Source organism: Limanda limanda, chromosome 8 (assembly GCF_963576545.1).
Source record: "Limanda limanda chromosome 8, fLimLim1.1, whole genome shotgun sequence".
Lineage (NCBI taxonomy): Eukaryota > Metazoa > Chordata > Actinopteri > Pleuronectiformes > Pleuronectidae > Limanda > Limanda limanda.
The window spans coordinates 18208361-18221321 of NC_083643.1; the positions used below are offsets into that span (position 1 = coordinate 18208361).

Consider the following 12961-nt stretch of genomic DNA (forward strand, 5'->3'; position numbering starts at 1 on the left):
AAAGATGTCACATGTGGTCTGATTTGTGGTGCTACACTAATGGGAAAATGTTTCTCTTCCCATCATTATTCATTCAAACACAAAGACAGGAAATGTATTCATTCTGAATGTCTTTAGCTAAGTTGTAATTATGACGGTGAACAAAAAGCACTTGAAAGAAATAGAGAGCTTTAAAACAGACAAATGGAATGGTTTAAATGCCAATATGGGGCTGACAAAGTGGTGGAGATTAAGGGGATGAGTGTGAGTGGAGAGGGAGACAAGAAATGGTTAGGAACTTTGCATGAAATATGGCAAATGGGGACCAATGAAAGGGAGTCGGCATGTGAATGATATACGTAGAGGGAAGGAGAGAATGAAGATGAGAGGGTGGCGTTCCATCACTCCCTCTGACGGAGTGGCTGATTGGTGGTGCCTTGCCATTGCTGAGCTGCTGAAAGTGGTCATTGATGGATGGCTCGTTTGCCGGGCGATGTTTATATTGTCGTTAATTTGCATATTTGTATGTATTTGCCGGGCGGTTGGCTTCTGCTGGCGAGGATCAGTCCCCGTCTTAATATGATGGATCTGGCTGTCTGACAAAATGGACAGCTTAGCGACAGGGACATCCAGCCGACACTCCGTCCCCATGACGGATGGGCTCATGCTAACACACAGCCCCGATTAGAGATGAAATCCTACTGCACCTTGACCTGTGGAGGAGGGGCCGGAGAGGGGATGCAGCCAGGAGTGTAATCATGCCACCCACACATTTACCAGGACTCATGCCGTAATGAAAAAAAAAAATATATATAAATATAGGAATACGCAATAATAATTGGTCTTTCTTTTCTATCATGCACAATTATACATTCAAATAGAGATATCTACACATTCATCCATTTCAAGGCTAAAGGTTGGCTGTCTGCACCCTCATGCCATGAAGCTAGATTGAATGTCAGCCAGAATGTCAGCGTATGAGAGATGGCAGCTCATCATGTCAGTGTTTACAGAGACACGCTACCTCCTCCTGAGCAAAGCCTTGTTTTGGAACCTGTGCGTTTTCTCAAACAGTCCCGGGAGAGAGCACGAGTGTGCCTCCGCATACCCCCCCCCCCCTTCCATCAATGGGATGAAGAAATATTTAGAAAGAGATGCTGTGCAGGGGGAGAGATGGATCATGAAGAGGAATGATATAAAGAAAGGGTGTTGCGGGGAGGAGAGAAGGGGCAAGGGAAGAGGTTCCCATGGGGAGAGGAGCTGTCAGTCCCTGGGAGACTTCAAACACCCTGCATCCCTGTGATCAGCCTGCTCCCTGGCTCTCAGCTGACAGCTCCCTGACTGCGCCGCTTAGACTCCCTCATACAAATGCATGCATACACACATACATGCACACTTGCTTGCTACCATAAGAGCTCTCACACTCCCTGACTTATCCACTCATACCACAACGTATTCAAATTCCATTGACATGTGCATACTCATGCTGATTCTCACACTCGGGATGCGCATCTGCGACAGGTTCCCCCCTCACATCCGCAAAATAACCTTGAACACTGCCAAAGTTCCCCCGTTGCAAAACTGTCAAGGACACTGCAAAGTTCTAAACTGTTGCTCCTGAACTATTAGCCGAGCGGAGGCAAGGTGGGGCTGCGGTGGTGGTTGTTGATGTTGATAATAATGATGATGACTTATCTAAGCCATTACTCCTTTTCTGCTCAGGGCTCAGGCACCAAGAGGCAGATCCCTCCTGATGATGAATTCATTAGTGCAGAAGATGAAATGAGTTGTCAGTGGCAGGGTTATGTATGGGAGGTGATTTGTGTTCTCAGCGGCACAGTATTAGATCAGACTCCAGATCAGCTGGCCGGGCTCGCTGTAAATCTCCATGCTTTGCTGGCACAAGGCTCCCACACCCCTCTCGCGCCCTCTGGACCGGGCCTTAGTTCTGCCTCTCCCACTCCCATTTCACACCGCCGGGTGGCTGCTAACAGGTGGCTGAACATTTGGGTGTCTCTCAGAGTCCAGAAGAACGCTTGGGCAATTATGCATGAAAAGCCACGCAGCTTCTTTCCATGTGCAAAAAAGCCTCTTGAGAAGCACAAAAGCAAAGCCACCTTCAAAGAATTCAAACAGAAAACAACATATTCCATTATTAATGTAAGGCAGAGCCACAACCGACTCTGAACAAGTGCATTAGTGTTGGCCATACATCCCACCAGCACAGGTCAAGCCTCTCAGGTGCGATGGTGCTGTCGACCTGCTGGAGCCCTGCTGCTGGGAATTTACTGGTTCACTTCGCACCAGCTCTCTTGGAAAACATAGTACCTTCTTTGAACTCCCACAGCTTCGCTAGGAGCGCTTACATTTCTATGTGCATGTAGTGTTCACTGTGTGTGACTATGTTCTTCCATGTGCGCATTTGTGTCTGTGTCAAGGTTTGTGTGTATGTCGATGTTTGTGAGAGCACACAGATGCACATGCTGAGCATTTGAGTGCTTTTTCCTTTCTCCTCTGTACTTTTTGCATCCCAATGTATGGTAAAAAAGGTCCAGGGTGACATAGAAAGCGGGGATAGGACGAAGCAAAAGATGGACTGCCTCTGATGGAGATTTCAAAATGGTGTTTGAGTTGTTGGGCAGTTTTATTTTTTTATTTCTATTTTATATATTTTTTTATCCTGCAAGAGAGAGCAGCAGGCGTAGGCTGTTTCTCCCATGTGTGGCCTCTCTTGAGCAAAGCAGCGTTATTTTCTGCCGTGCAGAGAGGTTGGTAACATGCCAGAGAGAACGAGAGAGGAGAGAGGAATATAGATAGACTAAAGACAGAGAGAGCTTTGACTCAGAGACTGCTCAGTTTGACACATTTCTGTGAAAACCAGTGGGTTTGCATCATTTCAACACAGAGGCAAGCTGACTTTGAAATTAATCTTTGTTCTGTTGTGATATAAAACTCCATATTTCCTATACCTCCACATGCACTGTGCAAGTGTGTGTGGGCATCTGTGTGCTTTGTGAGCAAACTGAGAGAGAGAGTGATTTTAAAGTCTTCTCCACAAGGTGCATGCCATCCAGGCTGCACTCTGAGGTCTATTCATTTTTAAAGTTCCCTTACAGAGAGTATGAGAAGTGCTCTCTCTCTCTCTGACTCTGTGAGATGAGGAAGTTTAGTAGCGCTCCTGGTTTGTCCCTGTTGGGCCTTGACTGGATCGGGGCTCTCTACTCTCTAAAAGCCTCAGAGAAGAATGAGAATGCTCCACTGCCATTTTTATTTGCATTATACACAAGTTATCTTTCAGCAACTCACCCAGATCCAATCTGACCCACATTTTGGCAGTGAAAATAGTTGGTGACCTTCTCTATGTTTCGCCCTCCTTACGAGAACCAGGCTGTTGCCGTGATTAGTTTGCTGCCTCCCAGCACTCCTCTGTCAGTCCAGGCTCAGCTCCAGCCTCCTCCGTAAACACACATTTAGATACACACACACAGTGTGTAATTACACATGCATGCAAATGCAGCACAGACGCCATGCCTCGCTTTCCCAAGGCCTCCACTGGCTCCTCACCTGTCGCCCCGGGTCTAAGTCCCTCATGCTCAGCATGTCTGTGTGTGTGTGACAGAGCCTGCAAGACCTCGGCCTCACCAGTTTGTTTGTTGCATTGACGGGTGGAGAGCAGGGACGTGGGTGCAAGAAATTAGCACAAGTCAAATCAGATTAATTAATCCTCAGCTCAAACTATTAGCCGAGGAGTCGTGTTGAATTAAAAATCAAATTAGCCCTGGCGCCTGCCGGTGAAGCTGTGGTGTGTTCCTGCCAAGCTACAATGACACATACCCACAGAAGGCAGCTGCTCATGGGCTTTCGCTGATGAATAGACATATAGATGGATAGATAGATGGATGGATGGATGGATGGATGATGGAAGAAGAAAAATGTGCTCAAGGACTCGAGAGATGAGGGGAAAAGGAAGTGTAGTGACTTTGCCACCCAGTATGATAAGCTTCTCCTGAGGCACGGAGCTGGCTGTCCTCCACTGGGTGCTGCTCCACAGACCTCACACCACTACCTACTCAGCAGGCCTGGCTCTGTCGCTCCAGCTTTCAGCAACACTTCACCCTGATGGTTAACATAACAATATACACAATGAGAACTGAACCCACTTTTAAACACACTCCTGTTTCTCAGCAAAAATATGGGGGAAAGGGAAATTGTTTTTTTTGGGCCCTATTTTCTGAATCTTTGCCATCCTTCCTTTCAATGATAATAACAATGTGCTTACCTAATTAATTTCTGAGCTCTGATAATGTGGCAGTATTACTACAAATAATTCTAACCTCAAAAGAAACACAACATCCTAGATGATGGAACAGTTCTCAAACTAATCCTGCATTTTGACACATTTACTTGGAAGAGAAAATTAAGATGATTAAAATATTACCCAAATTATCTCTTATAAAGATCCCTTAGCTTGACCAACGTTACATATGTTGTTGACTAGGGAACTAACATTAACCAAAAGGTTTCCAACAATGTTCAAACCCAGAGAGATCTGCAATTTTATTCAGTGTGATGGGTTGTTTCATTTCTGCTCTTACTTCCGAGGCAAACAACGTATTAATGAAGGGAAAAAAAGGTGCTAGCCTGTAAGCCAGTAGGCAGTGTTTTCCTTCCACTGTTTGTATTGGTCACTTTTATTGGATAATGATTCATTGCTGTTTGCTGCACGTTCTGTCCCTGAAGCTTCCCAGTAAAGCGTAAAATGCACTGGGGAACCAAGCAACCCAAAAGGATATGACAATGCATGATTAAACAGCCATGATCAATCTCTGCTTAATGACGTCATCACACTTTCGTTATTGTTTTGATTAGGAGACCCAAACCGGCTGAAGCTACATATTGTACATTTAAGTAGGCAGCTGGCTAGGTAGAAATCACAAAAACTTACTAACAGAGCCTTGAATTAATAAACAACTTACTTTTTTCCAAACTGTCTGATCATCCGAGTAATCTTGTTTCTTGTCAGACCTCACGTTTGCATATGTCTTGGGTGAACTTTACCATATATTTGTTAGCGAGTCTGTGAGTGTGCCTCTGAGATGGATTGTGTGCCTGTGCAGAGAAGTAGAAGTCTCATCGATCATACACTGTGTGACTCAAAAACACACAACACTTGTTTGATTCAGAACAACATTCATTTCAATTATGACACATTAGCTCAGGAGGGTACATTATGCTGCGCTGGTGCGCCTTTATTCCATTTATCATTCATGCTTGTGTGGCTTGTAGCTCCTGAGCACTGAGAGAAAGCAGTGAGCAGGTTAAAGCTATTAGCATTTGTTTCTTCAGTCTTTTAGTTTTCAGTTACTGGTGTTGATAGATGCAGCATGTATGGGGCATGGTGTGTGTGTGTGTGTTTGTGTGTGTTTGGCCTTGTCCTTAGCAGTTTATGGATGATGGATGATGGCTGCTGTGAGATACAATGAAAGCCTAAATGAAAGAGTAATTGTTCTCATAATATATGCATATGGACAGAAATTGGTCTGGTTCTTCGAGCAAGGGCATTGATACAAAGAATTTTTAAAAGCACAAATTGTTTCTTTCATAGAACAGTCAATTTAATGGACCCTTGAAGCACTATATGAATGTACACATATACACATGCCCGTAAGTCTCCCATTGTTCACATACTTATAGCGTCAACACTTTTTTATTCAAGTGGCAAAGCTCTCCCCCTCACTTTTTCCCACAGTCTCTTATCCCCCCATTCCCCCCTGGCCACTGGCATCTTTCACCACCCATATTATCACACAGCTTTCTCCTGGCAATGCTGTTTCGGACCCCTGCCACCACCGCAACGCTGCCAACCGGTCTCCATGGCATCGTGATTGGCAGATGTTAAGATGGACATGCGTTTCAGCCAATGGCCGATCAGAGTCAGGTTGTCATGCGTCTCGAGACCCTGCAGTGGTCCGGCTGACCAGCGGAGGATGGCGTTGGGAAGAAATGCAAACACAACAGGCACACACAATCACATGCACACAGAAACACACACACACATAGCATGGGATCATTCAGCAGCACAAAGCGTATGGGGTCCCTACTTAGGCTGTCAGTGCTGTTGTGATGTATCATTTATGTTGCCATTGTGTGGCCTTTTCCTGAAACATGTTGACAGAGGCATTATTATGGCTGCTGACAGATTCCCATACATTCGCCAGCTTTTAATAACACATGCTAATGCTCCAATAGCTTTATGACAGATTTTAAGAATTACCACATGAAATATGGGTCTTTAATGGGCCTGCTCCCCAAATGATCTGGGGTGGTATACTTTGAATTTCCTAGTCTGAGCTAAGCGGGGAAATGTACACACACACACACACACACACACACACACACACACACACACACACACACACTTTGCTCTTTAAATGAGACCCACTTTTCAATTTTTAATCAAAAAGTATAGAGTGATTGCTGACAAACACGAATTAACTCGAAAAAATAAAATAGCCTAATCTCCTTACACCACAGTACGCTCCGAGCAAACTGCTATGCCTCTTAATAATATACTTGTGGTGGTACTTCTCCGCTTTGTGCAAACATACACAGTCATGTTAGGCTGTGTTTGTGGTTCTGTGTGCATGCTCTCTAGCAATAAAAGCGTACATGACTTTTTTGTTAACAACTGCTCCAGTAAAGGGAAAGCTGGACCAGTGCAGTAGATGTATTGGTAGAAGACAAGCACCCAGAACCCTCATGCCTTCAGGGAATGAAATGTATTTTCCGAACCCCTTCTTTACAAGCATTTCCGTAGCAACAGAGAGAGCAAATCAGTAATCTAGATGAAAAAACATGTGTAATTGTCTTGAAATCATCTTAAAACCACAGAAATTGATAGTTAAATCAAACAGACAGTTTCTGCAAACTACTAATTTCCGTTTGCTCCAGAGCCAGACGTTGCTGAAGGACAGTTGTGAGGTGACCGCAGATTCCAGTAGCTAGTTGGTGCTGACCAGATGTCAAATGGTGTGCATAAACTCTGAATGATTCTGGTAAATGTGCACATCAATTTGAATGGTGCCTCTCGAACAGACTCAGCCCTGCCACCGAGCCTATCTATCAGTTCTAATGCCAGTTAGACCGGCTCCTGCTGGTCCTACAGTGTGAAGTCACTGCCAGGCTGAGCCACCGATTGCCCATCTGCTCCATCAGGGAGAATTCTCACTCCATCTATTTGACTTGTTTTGAGCTTGGCTGCTGAAAAGCTCATTAGCTTTGCAAAGTGAGTTATAAAGACGGATCAAAATGGCACTGTCTAAACAGATATAGATGTTTTAAAAAATGTTAAAGTACGCAGACAGATGTAAATTGCAGTGTTTGCATATTTAAAAGGGAGACCAGACGGGAGGGGAAACAATGTGTCGAAGTCTTTGTTCCTGGAGACTGAAAATGAATAAATAAGAGGTGGTGAACTTCCTGCTTCCTTATTATGTGGTGCTTTTAAAAATGCAGTGCAATAACCAGCAGAGATTGATGTCGGGGTGACGGTCCTACAACCAACATGTGACCCTTAAAATCCAGACACATCCATTTCCTGTGTCTGTGAGTGTCTGAGTGAGTTTGTGTGTGGGTTTGCGGGTGTATGTGTGTGTGTGTGTGCGTGTGTGCTCGTGTGCGTCCATATTTATGAAACATGCTTTGCCCAGTCATACCGTGGGAGTTAGCAGGTCATTCTCTTTGCCATTAATCACTGCCGACAGCTCATAAGTGCCCAATCTGCATGTCAAAGAACTGTGTTGTGTGTGTGAGTGTGCGTGTATTTGTATGCTTCATTTGACTATGGGTGTGTGTGGTTGCAACAGCCCTCCAAGATCCCCCTGTGGCTGCTTACTGAATCAGAAGTGGCCTCTGATGATATTTATCCTACATGCAGCATGAATACGTGACCTGTGGCATTTGGGCTGCAGCTACATCTGTAGGCATCGTCAGCTCAGTAGGTTACTTGTGCGAGTGGCTTATTGTGATAACAAGTCCATATATGGAGAACCAACAGTCAGAGCTGATTAATCAGAAAATGTGCCCGTTAAAAGCAAAAACCTTTTAATATTTATTTCATTCTCATGAATGATTCTTCATTCACCTCTCGGTTAGATTATTGTAATTGCCTGTATTCTGGTGTAGAGCAGTTGTCTCTTTGTCGTCTGCAGTTAGAAAAACATGCAGCAGCTTGAAAAAGAAATCCTGATCACATTACAGCAGTACATGGCCTCTCTTCTCTGGCTTCCTGTCATTCAGGATTTATATTAACATTTTACCGCTTGTTTTGATGATTCATTTAGCTTTATTTCATTGAATTGTTGCACCTCTCGTACTCCATCGCTAGCACAGAGGTCGACCAACCTGCTGCCTCTGGTTGTCTTGAGATCTAGGCTCAAAAACGAAGGTGACCAACCCTTTGGAGGGACTGCTCCTAATCTCTGGGACATTTTAACTATTCATATCAGAACTGCTTAGACCTTACAAATGTTTAATATCATTGCTAAAAACCCACTTCTTCTCACTGGCTTTCCATTCAAGTTGAGCTTGAAACATTGATTTAATCTGCTATTGTGCAATTTTTTCAATCTGATACATTAATTATGTTTGTTTTTATATTTTCAATGTATTCTCTCTACTTAATAGATTTGTATATTAATTCATTTTCATATTTTAATCTTGTTCAGAACTTTGGCCTTGGTGGTTTTAATCGTGCAATATGGATACACTTTTACTTTTTTGGGCTTGATATCAATCACCCAGTAACAGTAGTTTTGAATCAATACAATTGCATCAGGGGGATTTAGGAGGATCCAGGGGATTGAGAGGGAGAAAGAAGGAGATAAACGAGGCACAAATCATCGACAGGGAAGAAAACAAGCACATAAAGCAAAGTTAACATCCATCACATCTGTTAGTTTCCAGAGATGTTGCAAAAAAAACCTCAGAGGTCAAATTAGTCAAATAATGTTCATTCATTTATGCTTTGCTCCTGCAGTGTGTGTGCATGTTAGGATACAGGAAAGGCTTTGTTATACATTTTCATTTCACAGTGACAAAAGAGCTCTTCTCTCCGTTTTTCTGCTCATCTCCCTGAACAGAAACAGGGATGTCAGAGTTTTTCCTTTTTTTCTCTCTCTCCAGGTTTCACTTTAGCTTGTTGCTTCACTGGAACATTTGGGATTTGGAGCTCATTGAATAATAGTGATTTTTTCTTCTTCTTCTCCCTCGCCCTCTCTCCACAGCAAGACATGAAAGGAACTAGTTTCGTTATTTGCATTTTTACGCCTGAGTGTATTTTTCAAGTGGGAATAGAAATTCTGTGAGTGGTGCTGAGTCCCAGTGCTGCCGTGTCCTGGAGTGCATCAGACTGCCTTTTCATCTTCGCCCTAGCCATACTGCTCTCTCAGCCATACATCAGCTCCTACCTCTCTCTGTATAACTGTCTTTCTATATATTTCTGTATTCTGCTTTTTCACTTATTTCTGAAATTTCTCAGACAGTTCTGCATTTGTTTCCCTTTTGAGCAAGAGTAACAGTAGCCTGTGGAACATCAGAGAGTTGTACTACAAGAATTGTCATTGGTGCTGTTCCCACTTTTCTCTTTCTCTTGCTCATGGGCAACAGCGGCGTAATCATACATAACTCCTCTGAATGAGTGATTCATTGTTTCTGTCCGTCTGTCCACTATCGCCACAGCCCTTCACTTTCTTCTTCTGCTATCTCCTCCGCTCAGTCTGCCGCTCGGCTCCGATCGACACCCTTCTCTCTTTCTCTTTGTCTTTGCGGCTTTGCGGGGAGTGTTTTCGGCTGCCACAAGACCTAAGCTTGTTTTATGCACATCTGCAGGGATTCTCAAATTGCACCATGGCAATGTGATGAGAAAGATTCATAGCACTTCGGCTTCTCTTCTCCTGCCTCCCACAATTGGACAATTAGTGCCAAAATTGTTGTCTCGACTGCCTTGGCCGTGGCAGTAAATTTGTGGCAAAGGAAATTGTTGTGAAAATGACAATTGTTTGTATCAGAGGGGGTTGAGAGAAAAGAGGAAAGATCTATGGGTATGTCAATGCTTGCTGCCCTGAGTGCTTCATAAACACCGGCACAGAAACTAGTTCTGCTATTTCTGTATGCTGCCTGTAAAAATGGGGGTGCTTAGGGGATCTTGCTCGAGCAAACAACACAACAATAACCCCCTGACAGTAATGCGTGTTTATATGTGTTGGCCTGGACGAGTGTGTATGTGTTTGCTTAGCGGTAAATCGCGGTCATTACGCAGAGAGGTTGCAGCCGAGGTGATTGGAGAACAGCAGGACTATTAGTGGGTGATTACGTCTCAGGCTGTTATTATACACCAGCCACTCCTTTAGCGATATATAGGGGGCTGCTTCGCTCGGCACCTCGTAAATCTGACACATTAGGACCACACGCCGCATGCACTTCCACATAATGTGACAATATGTAGTTGCCATGTGAAAACACCCCCACCCCCCCGTAAATCGCAGAGCTTTGATGATTATTCATTTTGAACTCCAGTTAAAGATTTAGATTTTCCTCCACATGATGAGAAAAACTCCTGCGTCGAAGAAAGCCTTCGGAAACGCCACAGGGTCAAATAAATGCACGGTGCTCAATCTCAAAACATCCAGCAGCAATGATAACTAGTTTTGTTTGTACCACGGCACACTCATACACATTGACGTAGGATTTCTAGCGGCCCAAACAAATTAACACACACACACACACACACACACACACACACACACACACACACACACACACACACACACACACACACACAGCCGAAACAGAAACATTAACCATCATTGTGTGTATTTATGGATGCAATCTGTGAATTCAAATTCATTACTGTCAGAAATGGGCGGAATTATTTCTCTTTAAATAATTAGATTTGCACCACACACACACACACACACACACACACACACACACACACACACACACACACACACACACACACACACACAGACTCCCAAACACACACACACACACACACACACACACACACAATCTTTGCATATTGATTTGCACATTGAGCCAGGGGATATTAAAGCTCCGATGTTATTAATCATCGCTGATTATGTTTTCTGTGAAGTGAGTGATGACTGAGGAGAGGAGAGCAGAAGTGAAGAAAGGAGAGAACTGTGTTTGCAGGTTGTAAAAGGGAGGAGGCCGACCACCGGGGCGCTGCAGCAGCTCTGAGCATGGCGTCATACAAGCAGATGGGACATCACATACATTTTTAAACTGGCTGAATGTGTTTGCTCCATGTGCACTGGACCACACAACGACTCCGTGTTTTTGAATTATAACTAATGCCCAAATGATCTGAATGGGAGGAACGCGAGTCTCTGTGCAAATGCGTTCTCCAGTTGAGGTCCTTTCATTTCCGCACAGTTTGGATTCTTGCAGTTACTACAAAACTGTTTATACATCCATCCACCCATTATCCACATCACCTATCCTTTGTGGGGGTTCAGCCTGGACAGGTCCCAGCATATCGCAGGGCCAACATAGAGAGACAACCATTCACACCTATTGTCACAGTGTCCAGTTAATTAACCCCATTCTGCTTGTCTTTGGATTGTGGGAGAAAGCCAGAGATTTGGCCACAAACCAAACCTTTCATGCTGTGAGGTGACGGTGCTAACCACTGCACCACGCTGCCCCCCCCCCCACACAACTGTTCAGCTAAGTAAATTATTCAACTGCTCTGTGCGGCTGCCCAGTGATTGATGCGTCTGGTGGCATCGTGCCCTTGCCCTCCGTGATATGAAGGAAAGATTGTGTAACATGATGTCATTCCATCGGTGCAATCATAGCCGGACACAGACCCTCATTAATATGAGCAAAGTTAGGTCGTGTCAGCTTCACGGGGAGTGAGGAAAGAAGGATCCGGTGAGTTCAGTGAAAAACATGAAAGGAGAGAAGAACAAAACAAAGGAATCAAGGTGTAAGTGTGAGGCAGGAAGTAATGAAAGAATAAAGCGAAAACAGTAGGACGCCAGTGGATGGAATTAATAAAAACAAAGAAATACAATGGCATGAGATCAAAAGTAGGACTGGGTACGGTGGAGATTTATGTGGAACAATGTAGACATGTGTAGCTGCCAAATGCCTTTTTTCCTCTGTAATTAAATTCTTATAGAGACTGTTTTCACATTCTGGACCTTTTACTTAAAACCAAGATCCCTTGAGACCAAAGTCCAGTTTGTCTCAGGCAGGGTTCATGTGTACGCTGTAGGATTCACATCAGGTGTATTGTTGCCCTTATACACTCTATATTACCAATGCATTATTGAATTGTTTTTGAAGGTGAAAAGTTTGACTCTGCATATCATCTTGCACTGCACCACTTTTGTAATCTTTCATTCAGTGCCACGTAAACTCAGACTTGCGAAAAATAATTATGTTTATCTAACACAGTTTGTTGAGACAAGTAACTGAGTGCGCAGCAATGTAGTCAAGTGTGGATACATTTTTAAAGGCTGCTAGTTGGGAACTAGTGGGAGCTCAAAAAAACCAATGTTTTAATGTAACTGAATTCGAATCCTTTACACCTTATCTAAGTTTTAGTGATCTTTTATCTTTGACAGATATTTGTTGGTGTCTCACTCTCTCTCTCCCCCTCTCCAGGTGTGATGCCGGAGCGTCAGTTTGCTGGAACCCAGTTTGTTTGCAGTGTCGTCGCTTCCCACGTCAGCCACCAGCCCTCCACCAGCTTCAGCTTCGTCTGGATCGCTCCACCGCCTGGCACGGGCTGCGTCAACTTCCTGTAAGTGCGTGTGTATGGGAAGAATAGAAAGTATCTGAGAGAGAGAATGAGCCCAAAAATTTCGGATAGAGTCTGGGACCTTCACAGCTGCCGCACGTCTAACCCTGACATGGTCATGGAAGTCGTAAAAACTGTTACGATAATATC

The 12961-nt window shown here is 44.0% G+C and overlaps 1 protein-coding gene across 1 annotated transcript in view; it reads left to right on the forward strand.

Annotated features, from left to right (window-relative positions):
• The window catches only part of reln (reelin), a 99730-nt gene that overhangs the window by 25566 nt on the left and 61203 nt on the right, over positions 1-12961 (forward strand). The window contains exon 3 of the mRNA XM_061076671.1: positions 12676-12814. Within this exon, the coding sequence (XP_060932654.1) occupies positions 12676-12814 (139 nt within the window). The remainder of the gene's footprint in view (positions 1-12675; positions 12815-12961) is intronic.